This window comes from Tenrec ecaudatus, chromosome 5, assembly GCF_050624435.1.
Source record: "Tenrec ecaudatus isolate mTenEca1 chromosome 5, mTenEca1.hap1, whole genome shotgun sequence".
NCBI classification, from domain to species: domain Eukaryota; kingdom Metazoa; phylum Chordata; class Mammalia; order Afrosoricida; family Tenrecidae; genus Tenrec; species Tenrec ecaudatus.
In genome coordinates, this window is record NC_134534.1 from 52,373,105 (window position 1) to 52,389,654 (window position 16,550).

Consider the following 16,550-nt stretch of genomic DNA (forward strand, 5'->3'; position numbering starts at 1 on the left):
AAATAAAATTTCAGTCACACGCTGTTCTGTTAAATTGACTAGTACAAAAAACATGCTTTGAGTGAAACTGCTTTCATGAAAAAATTCACTGTGACCAGAGAGAATCTTCCCAGGTGATGCCACTGGGTGCACTAACTCACAGCGAGTTGCTGGATGCTTGCCTAGCAGGGGAAAATATGTACTGAGAAATGTCCGCTCCACCCAGTGCAATTCTGGGGTTTCTTTTGGTACCTCCTCGTATACTGATTCTGTTATTTATGCTTCCTCATGAATGAGATCCAATTGTTGTTGGTAGGTTCCAGGGAGTCAGCTCTGATCCATAGGGATGCTACGCACAACAGAATGAAACACCGCATGGTCCTGAGCCATTCTCACAGTGGTTCCTATGCCTGAGTCCATTGACATAGCCATTGGGGATCTTCTTCTTTATTGCTGCCACTATACTTTATCAAGCATGATGTCCTTCTTCAGGGACTGGTCTCTCCTGACAATATGTAACATAAGACCACATGTATGACAATGTATATGCTATGATAATTTGTTATGAGAATATGTTATGATAATACATATGACAATTGATACAGTTAGCTGTGGGTATTTTCTTTCTCAAGAAAGCATGTAGGAGCCACAGGAAAGAGAGCGATATCTTTTATTTAAAGTTGTGGAAAACTACAAGTGGGAGCCTGGATAACAAATTGAACACTGCTTGCATTGAGGCACATCATTTAGAAATGTGTAGCTTTCCCAAGCTTCACAAGACAAAGTTTATTAGGTTAAAAAAAAAGCTACACTATTTGAGACAACATGTGGTTCAGGTGAGCTACTACATAGTGCTTAACTTTTTGAACCTAGAAAGTAACAGATAAAAAGTAAAAAAATCATTCAACATTTGAGCTGGCAGAACTGCATGGAAACATCAAGAGTGAAACACTTCTATTAGTCTTAATTTTTAATGCAACCCAACAAGAAGAGGAAAAAGATGATAAGGTTAACTGAGATATTAAAGTCTAAGGGCCAGTGAACCATGAGACATAAATGTGGACACAAGATTTAAGGCTGTTAGAAAAAAAGAAATCATTTGTTTTCCAGTTGGTTCTTCTATTTCCAGTGATTCTACAATTTATGTGGGCACACAGCAGGGGTTATTTGTGGGCATCCTAAACAATGTAACAAATTTCTCTTATTTCCCTCCATAACTTCCTTTTTCCATTTACGATTTTCTGCATTTGAGGCTCTCCTTCGGCCTATAAAATTGGAATGTAATTGTTGATTTTAGTTCGGTGTCTCTGTGAAATGCATTCCGCTATCCATACGATATTCCTCATTTCCTGTTCCCTCAGCTTGATGTATGCATAAAACACGCCATGGTGGAATTGCCTGTTGAAAGCCAGCACATTCATTTGGACCTGAGGAAGGGGAGAGAAATGCCATGAACCTTCACTTTGTCTGGAACACCCTACTTTTATGAAACAATATTGAACTACGGCTTGAACTCGATCTTTTTGTACAGAGCTCATTTCTAAGTTGATGAGACCTGAGTCGGTCCACAGAGAGGCGCACAGTGACAGCTCAGCAAGTCTTGAAGGGATGGTGTCAATATACTAGCAGAGAGAGCTGTACTTCATACACAGAAGTGTGATCGGCTCGCAAGATGCCAGCACATAGGCTCCCAGGAGAACGTTGTGCGGGGGGCAGGGGTCTGGCTTTGCTTCAGGAGTTATTGGCTTTTAGCCAAGGGGCACATCTCATTTAGGTGAGTGAAATCCTTTTCCTTGGCTACAAATTTCACCATTTTTTAAAGGCAGGCTGTCCCTCTTTCGAGCAACCGTAAGAGCCCCCGTTGCTCAGACGGAGTGATATTCTGAGCGTCCTCGGGGCACTCTGGCAGCTTCACACGCAGTGCAAGAGTTTGTTTCTACAGAAGAAACTGTGTTGAAAAAATGTGTGTTAAACTGGAGACATATCGGAATGGAACTCCTCCTTTGTTCTTTTCCACTTTGACCCATAGAATGGAAAAAGGAGAAAAGTCGTCCTGTTCTCCCGAGCAGCTTTGAAAAAAATCCAGCAAAGGCATCGGGAAACGGAAGCTCCTGCTTTCAGGAACAGAGGCGGACGGGAGAAGTTTGTGAAAATGGAATGAAAGAATCATGAAAATTTCCCGCAAACTTTTTGACTCGTCCTCATGTTTTCTGCACAGGGCAGCCTTTTAACCAGCTTCCCTTGCAGCAGAGTACAACCATGATGTGGGATTATAAAGCATCCCCAACATACTAACTTACGTCATTTGTACTTCTTCCCACAACAGGTACAGAAGAATGGCTGGAAAACCCCACAAAGAAGGGCTCAGAGGAAGGTCCTATACTACTTCCAGGATCAAACCTAACTATTCAGGGTGAGCACATGCCGGGCCTCTTTGACAGTTCCCGTCTCTGGTGGCGTGGTGGTTACTCACTGGGCTACTAACTGCCAGGTCAGCAGTTTGTTCCCAGCGGCCCTGTGGTTGAAGAATGAGGTTTTCTACTCTTGTCAGGATTACAGTTTTGCAAACCCACGGGGCAGCTCTCCTCTCTCCGCTAGGGTCGCTGTGAGTCGACATCCACTCAGTGGCTGTGTGTTTGACTTTTGGGGTTTGATGGTGGCAGTTTCACGCACAAAAAGAGTAAAATGTAATGGGGAATTTCTCTAGATCTGAGGGCTCTTACCTGGTACCAAGCATTTTGCATTGACCTAAACAGCGACTGAGCAGTAAATCACAAATGGGTTACATAGTCTCCTGCCTTTCCTGGAGATACAAAATTGAAAGACTTTGGAGAGATCTTTGTACAACTAATTCCTAAGAGATACAGCTGCACCGATGATAATAGCCATGATCCCATATCCCTTCTTGAAGAAAGCCTGGGGCAGATGTACTGACAGTGTGCTTCTCATGATGGTTAGCATCTGTTCCTGAGGAGGTCCTAACGTCTTTGTGGAACAGTTGCCATCCTTCCAGAGCATCCTTTTGCATGCATCTGTCAGAGGGAGGTATCTGCACACGAATCGGGGCTTTGTCTCACCCACGAGGACACATCAGGTAACTATGCACTAGGGCGGCCCCATGAGCTAGGCATTGGACTGTAATTCCAAGCCAGCGGTTTAAACCAGTGGCTCCATGGGGAAAAGATGAGGCTGCTTCTAAAGTTTGACAGTCTCTGAAATCCTAGGGAGTTGTTCTACTATAAGTCAGCACAGACTCAGAGGCAGTCGGTTCAGTGTGTCCAGTCAAAGAAGCCTGGGTTAAACTTTGGGATCTTGACGGCGAGGCCAACAGTTCAAACCCAGTAGCTGTTCCAAAGGAGAAAGATGAGGTTGCCTGCGCCTGTAAAGAGTTACAGTCTCTGAAATCCGATGGAGTTGCTCGACCCCGTCTTTACTCAGGCAGTGGGTTTACTCCCTGACAAACTAGAAATGTGCTTAGCCAACGGTCTCAACCAATTGTAAAAAGAAAATGCAAAGTAAGGAAACAGTTACAATGCTGAGTAAGGGAAAAGGTAAAAGAGTACACAGGGTAATAGCATTTCCGTTTATATCATTACCTCATGCTCATAAAACACATCCTCCAACGTCTTTCCCCCATTGCCATCACCTACAGCATCGAACAAAGGCTTGTATACCTTAAAACAAAGATAAGACATTATTCAAACGGAAGCTTTCATGGCCCCTAAGTGTATCTGAATGTGTTTTCCTAGCAATGCAGCAAATGTGCATGGATTTAAAAAGTTTATGCTGAAAGGCTTGAACATTTTTGGTAAACTCTTTGGCCTCCTAAGGAAATCATCATCATCATCATCATCATCATCATGGGTGATACTCTAGCCCCTTGGCTTAGTCAGGCCCACAAGGCAAGAGGCAAATGGAATTCTCCTTTCAATGGACCGCATGCTGTTTGAGCCACTTTCCACACTTAGATATCAGGGCAAGCGAGGCACACCTTAGAGACCCACTAGCCTACTTTTGGCTTGTCAAGGATGGCTCTACAACAATTGCTGCAATGAAGATGGTAGTTCAAGTGTGAGGAAATTGGAGAGACGCCCAAAAGTTAGTATTTTGCTAAAAAGCCTCATGTCATTACATGAGAGGAGTTCAAATTCTAGTATGATAAAAAAAACCCTTATGTATCATTTGCTGACTTTCATCTTTTCTGTGGAATTCCTCCCCAAACAAACCAAACTCACTGCCATTAAGTCGATTCTGATGCTTAAGAACCCTGGGAGGCAGCATAGAATGGCCCCTCTGGGTTTCCAAGGCTGTGCTTCCTGATGTGAGTAGGAAGCCTCATCCTACTCGGCTGGCGTGGCTGGTGGTTTTGAACTGCTGACCTTGCAGTTTTCAGCCCAACACATAACCAACAAAGCCACCAGGGGGTCTCCTTTCAGTTAGGATGAGGCAAATTGTTCATTGCTTGACTACTAACAGAAAGGTTGCTGGTTGGAATTCATCCAGAGGTACCTTGGAAGAAAGGCCTGGTGAATCACGTCCAAAATAATCAGCCAGCAAAAACTCTGTGCAGTTAAGATCTACACAGGTCACGGGGTGGTCAGGAATTGGCCACTGGCTATCTTTGCTGAAAGGCTTAGGAAATATGCAGGCAAAGATAAGAGGGTACCTGGAACCTGAACAAGTTCCTTCAGGTATTTACATTGCTCTCTGCAGGTCTGAGGGCAGGGGGCATATTCCTGAGCTAGGGCACTTCAGGCTCTCCGGGAGCAGCTAGCTGTTAGAGCGGGAGGAAGGCATAAGCAACCCTCAATCCTCCCCTCTATCTGGCCACTCTAAACCCATGTCCTCAGCCTGTCCCATGCCATCAAGGTAGCTGTTCTTTATTGTATGTTGACCCCAGCCACATTTGCAAACATTGCTGGGTCAACCTCTTTTACATAACTTTGACACGAGCTCCTATTTCAAAACACTGCAGGACTCTCTGGGGAGAAAGAATTCCCTTTATCGAGCACTTCAAGAGAAGTGCTCAAATGGCCACTCCTTGGGAAATTAAGCAAATACCTCTTGTCAGGACCCTTCACACACACACACACACACACACACACACACTGTATTCACTTTACATAAGGAGGGTGTATTTGCTGTCTGAGCAACACATCTGCTGAAGTACAGCAGGCCATTTAGGGACCATGAGACACGAAGAGAACCCGGTGTGAGTACATACTCCGTAATGATCCGCGACTCTCTTCATCTGTTCGAAGTCTTCGGCTTGAGCCAGCAGGTGCAGACCCTCAGGATGGAGCTTGCCACAGGTGGGGTACAGGGCCTCGCGGTCATCCTTGGTCAAGTCAGTGCCAAAGGAGTTCAGAGTGATGATGAAGACACGCCTGTCAGCCTCAAACTGAGTGTGTAAAACAGGAAGTCAGCCCAAGCGAATCAGCTATTCAATGCTGTAAGGCAAGCTCGTTAACTAGGGAAACGAATTTCTGAAGCTATCTACCATCCTTTCCAGATTGGTGTCTACTGATAATGCAAACATGTGTTATGAAGCATGTTAGTCAACATGCTTTCTTAGACTCATTGGTCAAGGGCGCAGAAACAACGGATTGCACAGCAGAGACGACGGGCTTGGAGAACTCTTGAAGTCTAACTGGGTTTATTTCCCAGGCAGCCTGCAATCAGTTACTTTAAGTGTCTCTCACGAACACCACTGCAGTCTGTTCCAGAATGCCGGGACTAATAAGATTGCTGTTATTCTTTCAGGGATAGAAGTAGGCAAGGTGGAGACGTTCCCGGCAGAATGTTTGGAAGGATATACGTGCATGGATAAGAAGCACTGCCATCGGGTTGCTTCTGACTCATGCTGGCCGGTGGGAGAGAGCTACGAGTCTGCTGGCCTTGTGCTGAGCTTGCTGGGCACAGAGTCAGAGTCCCTGGGGGTTCTGAGGCTGTAATCCTCCAGGGGCAGAAGTCCTCATTTCTCTCAAGCAGATCGATTGGTAGGTTCGCACAGCTGATCTTGTGATTAGCAGCCCAAGCCTATTATGTCTCCCATCTTGACTCAGAGAGACTGTAGATCGGGTCTCCAAGGCTGTAAATCTCTATGGGACCAAACAGCCCCATTTTTCTCCCTTGGGGCACGTGGTGGGTTTGAACCCCCTGCCTGGAAGTCAGCAGTCCAATGCTTGCCCACAGTGCCAGGTGAATAGTACACTCTAGTAGCGGATGCCAGTATCCTTTCTATATAGTAAACCTTGTGCTACCTATCATTTCCAGCCACTCTCAGGTTTGTGTTCTTGTTACCATCCCAGGTTAGATGTGGGAGAACGACAAGGCTGTCTTCTCCTGAAAGGATGTAAAGTCTGGGAAACCTCAAGAGCAGTTCTACTTAGTCCTACAGGGTCACAATGAACTCAATGGTTGTGGGGGTTTTGTTTTATGTTGAGGTTAGATGTTAAAAAATCAGCTCCGTAGCTAGTGATTCTGTGACTTAGGGCAAGTTATCTTTTTCTCAGGGTTTTGGTTTCTTTATTTGTAAGATGACTGTGGTTGGTTGTATGATCCAACCAAAAAGTAGGTCCCCAGAAAGTCCTGGCCACATGTTCACATACTGTGAGTGCACGCTGGACACTTGAGCTCCCAAAGCCCACGTCAGGCTGCTCAGCTGCATCTCACCCTGACCCTCCTTGATTGCTTTTTTTCCCCATATTTCTACTGTCTCTGAGGGTCTGCTACTATGAACTCTGACCATTCTATCTCCACTTATCCTCAGTCCATCACACTGGAGGGCATGTCCTTGGGCTAAGAAAGTCTTCTCTACAGCTCCAAAGCCAATTGAACTGGCTACCCAAAACAAAGACCAAACTCATTTCCATCGAGTCAATGGCAACATATAACAACCCTATAGGCAGAAAACCAGGGTAGAAGGGCCCCTTGTGGGCTTCCAAGGCTGTAACTCTTTATGGGAGTTGAAAGCCCAGCCTTTCTCCTGTGGGGCCACTGGTAGTTTTAAACTACTGACCTTGCAGTTAGCAGCACATAACCACTACACCACCAGGGCTCTTGAACTCACTACATGATGTATTTAAAATCTGTGTTATTTTTCTCCCCAGGAGAAGGTAAAATCTTTGAGAAGACACATCTCATGTTCATCATTCAGTTTCCAAGATTCAGTGCTCACACATAAGATCGTAACTGTTCATGGACCCAAGCCATGGTCTATGAGTTTACCACTTTTGAAATCCCCCAATATTTTGTGTACAACGTTGCTACTCAGCGTGTGCTTCATGGACCAGCTGTTGGGCATTTCCTGTCAGCCTGGTAGAAATGCAGAATCTCAGACTGTCCTCCAGACCAACTGAGCCAGAATCTGTGTTTTCATACGAGTCCTAGGTGAATTGTCGCAGTAAGGCAGAAGAAAGTATTGTTCTACAATATGTTTTAAACTGCCTACTTTATGAGTAATTAACCAGCAACAAAACCAGATTTGCAACAGATTTTACTGGAACTCTTTGGTGCGAACAGGTGTTTCCTATCAGAAGGCGTCCGAGAGTTAGGTCTCATTCTTCTCTTCGCTGGTCCTCATGGAAATTATGGGTGCACCTAAAGCAGGGAGTGGCTTTACTGGGAAGCAAAGGCAGCTGCCTCTGGCTACTGAAGTACAACCAATCCTGGAAGTGATTTTAGGAGCAAGCCTTGGACTGCCAACAGAGGTTCAAACCCACCAGCTATTGGGTGGGAGAAACATAAGGCTGTCCCTTAAGAAATTATAATCTTGGAAATTCTAGGGAACAGTTCTACTCTGCCCTAAATACAGAGTCACTATTAGTCAGCAGTAATAGGTTTCTTTTTCCTTAGGGATAAGAGAAGCAGCCCTACTTGCTCAGTGGTTAAGCATTCAGCAGCTAACCTAAAAAAAAAAGGAAAAGGTTCGTGGTTCGAATCCACCAGCCACTATACAGGAGAACGATGTGACAGTCCGTTTCTGTAGAGTCCCACTGCCATCAAGTTGATTCAGACTCACAGTGACTAAGACTAAATTTACTTTAAGGAAGCCAACCGCCTCATCTTTCTTCTGCTGAGCTGCTGGCGGATTTCAACTGCTAGCCTTGCAGTTAGCAGTCTAATTCTTACCCATACCACCATCAGGGATCCTTCCCATAAAGATTACAACCAAGAAACCCTATGGAGCAGTTCTATGCTGTCCTCTAGACTTTCCATGAGTTGGATTTAGGTTTGTTCTCAAGGGTAAGAGAAGCAGCCAGCTGCTAGCTGAAAGCTTAGTGGTTTAAACCTGCCTAGAAAAAGGTTCTCCTCCCAGGGCTTTCTCCTCCCATCAAGAGGTACAGTCTCAGAAACTCCCAGGTCAATTCTTAACTGTCCTATCGGGTCATTGTGAGCCAGCAGAGATTTCATGGCTCTGACTGGCTTAGATGTTCTTTAAAGAGTTTTCTAGTTCTAATGAGTTCTTAGGATTTTAAGTGGGGAAATGGGACTGTGGAGGCTGCCCTGCAGGCATGCTAGGTAGCAGAGGCCATCCTGGACATTTTGAGGGGGAGGAGCAGTAGGAGAAGTAGGATGATGGACAGATAGTTGGGGAGAGACCAGGAGAACTTTATATCCCATGGCAAGAGATTGATAAAACAGGTTACTGGAATCCTGCACATACTGTCCAACTCCTGGGTTTGAGAATGTTTCTTCCTCCGGTCTGCACGATGCCCCACATTGTTTCATTTCGTAAGTCTATATGTTGAACTTGTAACTCTACTCAATGTGCCTCCTCATCTATTTTGTCTCTAACTGGATGTGATTTCCTTTGAAGCCCCGTTACGCTTTAATTTCCCCCCTCACTCATTTTGCCTATGTGTCTACCTTACTTGCTTTTCTGGTTTAGAAACCCTTCGTGTGTGAGCGTATTTAGCCTCTTCTTGAAAGTAGCCACACTTTGGGGATTATAAAGACATTAGACTGTTCTTTGACAGCCTTTAAGCAGAAAGGCATGCCACCTCTGATGGTTAATGCTATGTGTCAGCTGGGGTAGGCCATGACTCTTGTTGTGATCTGATATGCATAGCCAATGAAGTTGAAAGGGCAGTGTCTTTGGGGGTAGAGGCCTGCATCCAATCCATGAAGTGGCTTCAAAAATTCATGCAAAAATTGAATAAAAAGATAATGGGTCAAGCCCATATTCTGTAGCCTAATTTGGTGATTAACAACCTGGGTCTTAAAAACTCATGAGCAGCCATCAAAGACAAACCAATTGGTCCAGAGGACAGTGCTGAAAATAAAAAACACATGGAAACAATTAGTCCAGTAGAATACTGGCCCACGCAGACATCAGTCCCCACAGCCCAAAGACCAGCAGAACTAGAAAGTGCCTGGCTACCACTACCAACTACTCTGAGAATGATCGCATTAGAGAGGTCTGGATAGAGTGAGAGAAAAGTGTGGAACAAACTCAAAATCATAAAAGAGACAAGGCTTGCTGGTCAAGTAGAGATTGGTGGGATCCCTGGGACTATGGCCCCTAGTCACCCTGCCAGTCTGGAACTGCGCCCATCGCTACGTATGAGTATCCAACCACTTAAGATGAAAAGGGCGGTGCTGACCGGAGGACAAATAGGATATTTCCTAACACTGGGAGGAAATGGCGTAAATGATGGTAAATGGAGGGGATTGCAATGGGGGTGTTGAATCAGAACGTATATGGATTGTTACATGTAAAACTATGCTCTGCTTTCTCAACCTTCATCAACTCACAATAAAAAGTTTTCATTTTTAAAAAATGAAAAAAGAGAGAGAATGGAATTTTCTCTAGCATGGATGTTTTTAAAAATTGTTTTATTAGGGGTTCATACAATTCTTATCATAATCCATACATACATCAGTTATGTAAAGCACATTTGTACATTCATTGCTCTCATCATTCTCAAAACATTTGCTCTCCACTTAAGCCCCTGGCATCAGCTCCTCATTTTCCACCTCCCTCTCTGCTCCTCCCTCCCTCATGAACTCTTGATCATTTATAAATTATTATTTTGTTCTCTAGCATTGATATTATAACAAAACTCACCCTCTCTGGATCTGCCATTCACTTCATCATCCTCTAACCTCTGGTTCTTAGGAAGTGAGCTGTCTGACCTGCACATTTTGGCTTTACCAACTCTCATAGCCTTGGGAGCCAGCAACCTGTCACCTGACTTGTAGAGTCAGGAAAAGCCTCCAATATGCTCCTAATCCATAGATTTGGGACTTGCCAGCCTCCACATGAGCATGAGCCATTTCCTTAGAATCTCTCTCTCCTTATATGTACATGTCACCGATTTTGTGCTTCTAGAAAACCTAGACCCAGACAACATCTGATGACCAAACCAAGACCAACCTCACTGCCATAGAGTCAATTTCAACCCATAATGACCCTACAGGACTGAGTAGAACTGCCCCTGTGTGTTTCCACTGGAGCAGAACGCCTCACCTTTCTCCGATGGAGTGGCTGATGGGTTTGAAGATCTGACCTTGCAGTTAGCAGTCCAGTTTGTGGGTCTATGTTGGGTGGCTAATTTCAATGTCAGTGGTTTGAAACTCCCAGCTGCTCCACAGGAGAAAGATGAGGCTTTCTATTCCCATAAGGAAGTCCAGTCTTAGAAACCCACAGGGGCAGTTCTACCCTAACCTATAAAGTCACATGAGTAGGAATCAACTTGATGGCAGTGAGTTTGAGTTTTGAGATGCTACCCAACCTCTTTCCATCTGATTGCAGAGAAGAGTAAATGGCATATTTGTATCAAGTAACCCCTGTGTGATGGAGTGAAATTTTTTAATATGGCTTTTCTACCCAATTCTCTGTAACTCCCACCAAATGAGTAGGTGGGACTATGCAAAGATGGCATGCGTAACACTTAGAGAGGAGATTGATCAGTGTTCCTTATCACCCCGCCCCCTGGCTGTAATGATGAGCCATCTCTGAAGCAGCACCAGAGAGAAACCCGGAGGACGTTGGGAGAGCACGTCTCAAGTGGCAGGGGCTGTTGAGACCAGACGTCTCAGAGACTGTGCCACAGAAAGTCAGGGGAACAGCGGGGAGACTATGAATAAGTTCTCATCCTCTGGCCAAGACTATCAACTGTGGGGGCGGAGCCACAGGCCGAGGGCTTCCTGGCCCATGAAGGCAAAGGCCAAGGGACTACATGACTAAGAGGGTGAGGACCAGAGAAAGACTTGGCTGTTGGCTGAGGAGACCAATGCCTGTATCCTTACTGGGCTTTGAACCTGACTTGTGGTAACCTACTGACCTTCCCAATAAACCCCCTTAAATGTGAATACTGTGTGTGAATTCTTGGCAGTGTAACTTGGATGCCTTCTCTCTCTACTTTTTTTTTTTTTAATTCTTACAACCAGACATCCATTTTAAAGCCAAAACTCAATGGTCATTGTTGTTGCAAATAAATGAATAAAAAGAAGAAGAATATACTGTTGACTTGTGCACCAACTTCTTCAAAATTAGTCTCAGCTGCGCATGCAGCTGTAGGCTGATCGGGCCATACATTTGTGCCCACTTGATACATTATATTATTTAAAATCTACAAGTGATCTTAAACCACAAGAATGATGACAGCTCGAAACGGTACTTTTGAGTCGCTGAAAGTGTGTAATTAAATTGATAAAAAGCGTAGACGTGGTGGGAGCGAGTGAGCGGAGGTGTGGACAGTCAGGGACGAGGGTGAGATGAGCTGGAAGCAAGGCCCGCTTTGCCCGCAGTGTGTGCTGGCCGCGGGGAGAGAGCAAGCCCATTTCTGCGTTGGCTTTTCACCGTGTCTCATTAGCTACACAGGCAGCCTGCAGGGCAGGAGGGGACAAACCGACAGTACACTCCAGTGCGTTTGCCTGCAACACCAGCTAGTGTCGTTCGGTTTGTTTGTCTTCTTTTTCTTCATATAAAGTCACAATTTTGTACTTAGGACCCAAGTCTTCGGTCCAATTTCCCCATGCAAACCGAAGTTAAGGATCTTTTTCCTGAAGTTTCTTGACAAGGGAGGTTGAATGAGGATGTATGAAGAAGCTGATAAACTCTCAGTGCTCTCAGTTGTACAAGTCATAGGGGTGCGGGAGGGTCCATGGCCTAAAATAGTTACATAAAATGGACACCCCTCTTGTATACTGAGAAAGGCCAAAACCGCATGCGCTGTAGCGGGGTTTTCTCTCCAGATTACAATGACTGGGGTAGTGTGTCTCCTGGCGAATGCAAGGGGCTAAGAGGACACTGGGCATACAGTAGTTTGAGCCCTCCTATCAGTGGGAGCTAGTTCTGAGCCCATACTGGCCTGTTCACACTGCTGAGGTGTACATGACACAGTGCTTGGCTTTCTTGTTGCTCTAATAAGCCAGAACCAACTCAATAGCACCTGACACCAAAAACAATGAGTTTGCTTGTGACTTAGCACTTCCTTTGACACAAAAATCAGTGTGAACGTCAAATTTGATATTGCAGTAATGCGGTATAGTGTATAATCACAGAAATTCTGGATCCAGGATAGGGTTTCTGAGATGGTAAAATTTTATGAGAGCAAATGGTCTCATCTTTCTCCCATGGGGCATTGGGTGGATTTGAACCAATGACCTTGAGATTAGTTGCCCAATGTCTCACCTACAGTGCCACCAGGGCTCCTTCTTCTGTAAGAAACCTTTATTTCAAGGACTATTTTGATTTTGTTTTGAAAATGTCAACAGGGGGTTGCAGAAAAACTTTAACTGCAAAATTTTAGTGCTGTGAGGGAAATTAACTTTATCGTACATTGTTCTACAACATTAGGCAAAATAAATGCAAAGTTATTCCATTTCTTTCTTTTTTCTTTTTTGCCCAAAGGGTAATCGTTATCAGGCTTCTCTTGAAATTGGAGAAGTCAATGAATTTATCTAAATATCTACCCACTGATGAAATTATTGTAATAGAAAATCTAACAATGAGAGAGTCTTTAGATGAAACTTTAGTTTCACAGAATAAAGCAAAGGCTTAGCAAATTCAAAGTGCCATTCAACATGAAAAAGCAAGAGAACTGTTCACAGACAAAATCTATCATGATAAAGAGGGATTAAAAAGAGTATCCCATCAACTAAAGAGGTAGAAATCACTGATGACATTTCATATCGTTGACAGCTTGTCAGCTGCGCCTCTCTCTTCCTCCCGGGGCTCCCTGTTCAGAGAGCACAACAGTTCCCGGGCAGCCCGTTGGGAAATAGGTCCCAGTGCGTGGAGCCATAGTGGGCTTTGGATTTGGGGGTTCCCCAAGATTCCCTAATTGGGGGAATCGGGTGTTTATTATGAGTGTTATATATCGATGATTATCTACCATCCACTGATTACCAATAGCCTACCAAAATTTTGACCAAGTATAATCTACTTTTTATAAGCTACATCAAAATTAGTCATGACCATGCATTTTATTTAATAATTCCCAATCAACTCCTCTATGTCGAAAACTTGGGATTATTACTCTTAATTGAAGACACAAAATGATTACATATATAATTGTGTTTAATGTATTGATTATGTACCCTAGAGCACACATATAGTCAAAGAAAGACACAAAGCCCACTGCCAAGGGGTTAATTTATAACCCTAAACCCTGTGTAGGGTTTTCAGGGCTTTACATTTTTGTGGGAGCAGCAGCCTCCTCTGTCTCCTGCATTTGCACGCACACACTCACACACACGAATCGTTGATTTTAGCTTTACATAAAGAGCTTGAAAAGGGAAAAAGAAGAAATGCAGGGATAAAGAAATGAAAAGTGTATCTGTATTATTTGGCACTTAAAACTTCAAGGACTCTTTCTTACCTCAAGAATCGGGCACATAATCTCTGCTGTGACATCACCGTGTTTCTTACAGAATGTATAGAATGCTTCCAGGTAAGCCTTAAAAAGAAAGATGATAAAACAATCAATATATTTTCCTTTAGGGAATTTCTTGATAATCCTTTCAAGGCTTATAAAATGCTTTAATGGAAATTGAAATCCTTCTCCCATTGGGAGATATTTTATAATAACTTTGGTGCAATTTTTCCTCTATAGTAACATGTTTCACAGACTAAAAGGATAAGGCATTAAAATAACAAAATCAATCACACTAGTCACACACTGTATTTAGTTAACATTTATTTATTTATTTTTGTTTGGGTATGTGTAGTGGTTATATTTTATGTCAACTTGTACCTGTGTGGAGGTAGGAGCAGAGTCTGACCTGTCAATCTGGTGGATGCCTCCCTATGGGTGTGGCCATTTATAGAAGAGACATGAGAATGTGGGTCTCACTGCCCCTTTGCCTTCCTCCTCCTTGGAACGCTATGTCTGCCTCTAGGGGTTGCACCATGGGGCCGCTGACCTAGAGAGTTGTTGGACGCACTGGACTCGGCACCTCCTGACCTGTGACCTCCGTGCTTCCCACTTCAGCTCTGTGTCATGACCTGCAGCCATGCGAGTCTGAAGAGGGCTCTGGCTGGCATAGGACTCATGGACTTGAGTTGGATTGGGCTGGGACGTCTTCTTGATATAATGTTTTTTCTCCTATGTATACGAGCCTCACTGGTTTTGTTTTTCTAGACAAGGCAGTCTAACACAGATTGGTTTTTAGATTATTTCATATGGTTATGCCTTGTTCTAACAAGAGTACCTGGTTGTATATGGAATTAACGTGGTGCCCAGAAGAGAATACACATTTTGGATGGCTCTGAGAATGGAGGATGTTTTAGAAAGGCACAAATTCAGGCTGTAGGGCCAGATTACCTATATTCAATTTCCAATTCTATAATTTAGGAGGTCATGTGCTCCCTTTAACAAAGCCTCAGCTCTTCTTGTCTCAGTTTTCTTATCTGAGAAATGGGGCAGCACAAATACCATCATTTTCCTGAGTGGATTGCATGAGTTAACACCTATATATTGCTTAGAACAATATCTTTGTTAGCCATGTCTCAAGAATGCCTTTTCTGAGCCCAGATGTCTCCATATAAAGGCAAATTGTCTGTTATATGATGCTCTGGGGAAGAGCATGTATTTCTGCATAGTGTGACTAATATATATAAGGAAGCCATCTGGCATGCTGCGCCCTCAGTAGATTAAAATTGTATGTGCAACTGAATTTGGAGATTCTGGGACTATCAGAAGATCAAAGGCAGAGATGAAGACTAGATACAGGAAGGTTCACTGTGTAGGCTGGTGGCTTTAAAATGAATCTGTACGGTTCCTGTCCATCATCTATTCACCCGCACACCCATCCAGCACTGTTTATATTCCAAGCACTGCTGACATGTACGCATTTAATGAGAAGGCAGGTCCAGACAATAAGAGCTATACTACAAATACGGATTGTTTCAACACCATTGAAATCGACTCACAGAAAAAGTAAGTTTTAATGAAGACCTCTTGTTATGGATTATTGTAAAGGAAAGAAAAAACAATTATTTGGGGAAATGGTTACCTTGTACAGTTTATTGCGCAGCAATTCGATATTTAGTTCATCCAGAGTATTTTCAGACAGGCAGCCTTGAAAGAAGGGAGCTGCAAGCAGAAAAGATCACACACACAAATCAGCCAAAGCACGATCCCAAGCTTTAGAAGACTGTGTCCCAGACATGCCACTCTGTGTCCCCTCTGGATTACAAGAGTGCAGGCAGTGTAGCCCAGGGCAGGGCAGACTCACAACACTGAGAGCAATCACAGCAACAAACTCAATGCCATGAAGAGGATTCTGCAGGAGCAGAACTGCCCCACGGAGTTCTGAAGGTGACAAGTCTTTACAGAAGCAGATTGGCTCATCTTGCTCGAAGCAGCAGGTAGATTTGAACGTCCAACTTTCTAGTCTGGGGCCCATTGCCAATCCATAACATCACCAGGGCTCTTTAATCAGTACGGTTGGAATCATTATGGACTACATTATTATTTAGGTCTACGCTAAACAGCAGATACACTGTAACACTTATAATCCTTATGACACTTGGGTCCGATTCACTTAAGGCTTCCTCTTTGAAGAGCCTGCTGTGATTTAATATTAATATTTACTATTTGTAGCCTTCTTATATGATAGGCACTAAGTCACATGAAAATTGTGTCTTAGTTTTCACAACTGTGCTGCATAGTGTAGTTGTTGGTAGGTGCATGGCCGATTTGGCTCATGGAGACTCTGCGTGAGAGAGCAGAACTGTCTGGGAGGGTTTGCTCGACTGTAAACATGGGAGCAGATTGTCAGGTTTTCTGGCAGGGCCACTGTGTGGACTCAAACTGTAAATCTTTTGGTTGGCACCTAGGAGCTTAACTTCTAGGTCACCACACCTCCTTGTGCTTTGTACAGTAAGATACCATTATTTCTCAATTGAGGTGCAGCTTAGCTGCATGGAACTGCCTGTGATAGGTAGGTTTATTGTGCTAACCTGGCCAATAGGGACATGTGGAATTAGTCAGGTGGCAGTTTGATTGGAAGGCAAAGAGATAAATGCTTGACAAGGCCCTCCCCGCTCTCTTTTGCTCTCTGGTGATCTGACCAGCACGAAGCTGCTTTAGCTAGTTCCCTGCCTTGACTTTGAG

The 16,550-nt window shown here is 44.0% G+C and overlaps 1 protein-coding gene across 1 annotated transcript in view; it reads right to left on the reverse strand.

Annotated features, from left to right (window-relative positions):
• Positions 1-724: 724 nt before the first annotated feature.
• Positions 725-16,550, reverse strand: part of ATP6V0D2 (ATPase H+ transporting V0 subunit d2) — a 66,445-nt gene continuing 50,619 nt past the window's right edge. Inside the window, exons 5-9 of the mRNA XM_075550832.1 lie at positions 15,448-15,527; positions 13,812-13,889; positions 5,204-5,380; positions 3,576-3,653; positions 725-1,406 (exon numbers count right to left, since the gene is read on the reverse strand). Coding sequence (XP_075406947.1) covers positions 1,245-1,406; positions 3,576-3,653; positions 5,204-5,380; positions 13,812-13,889; positions 15,448-15,527 — 575 coding nt within the window. The 3' untranslated portion in view covers positions 725-1,244. The remainder of the gene's footprint in view (positions 1,407-3,575; positions 3,654-5,203; positions 5,381-13,811; positions 13,890-15,447; positions 15,528-16,550) is intronic.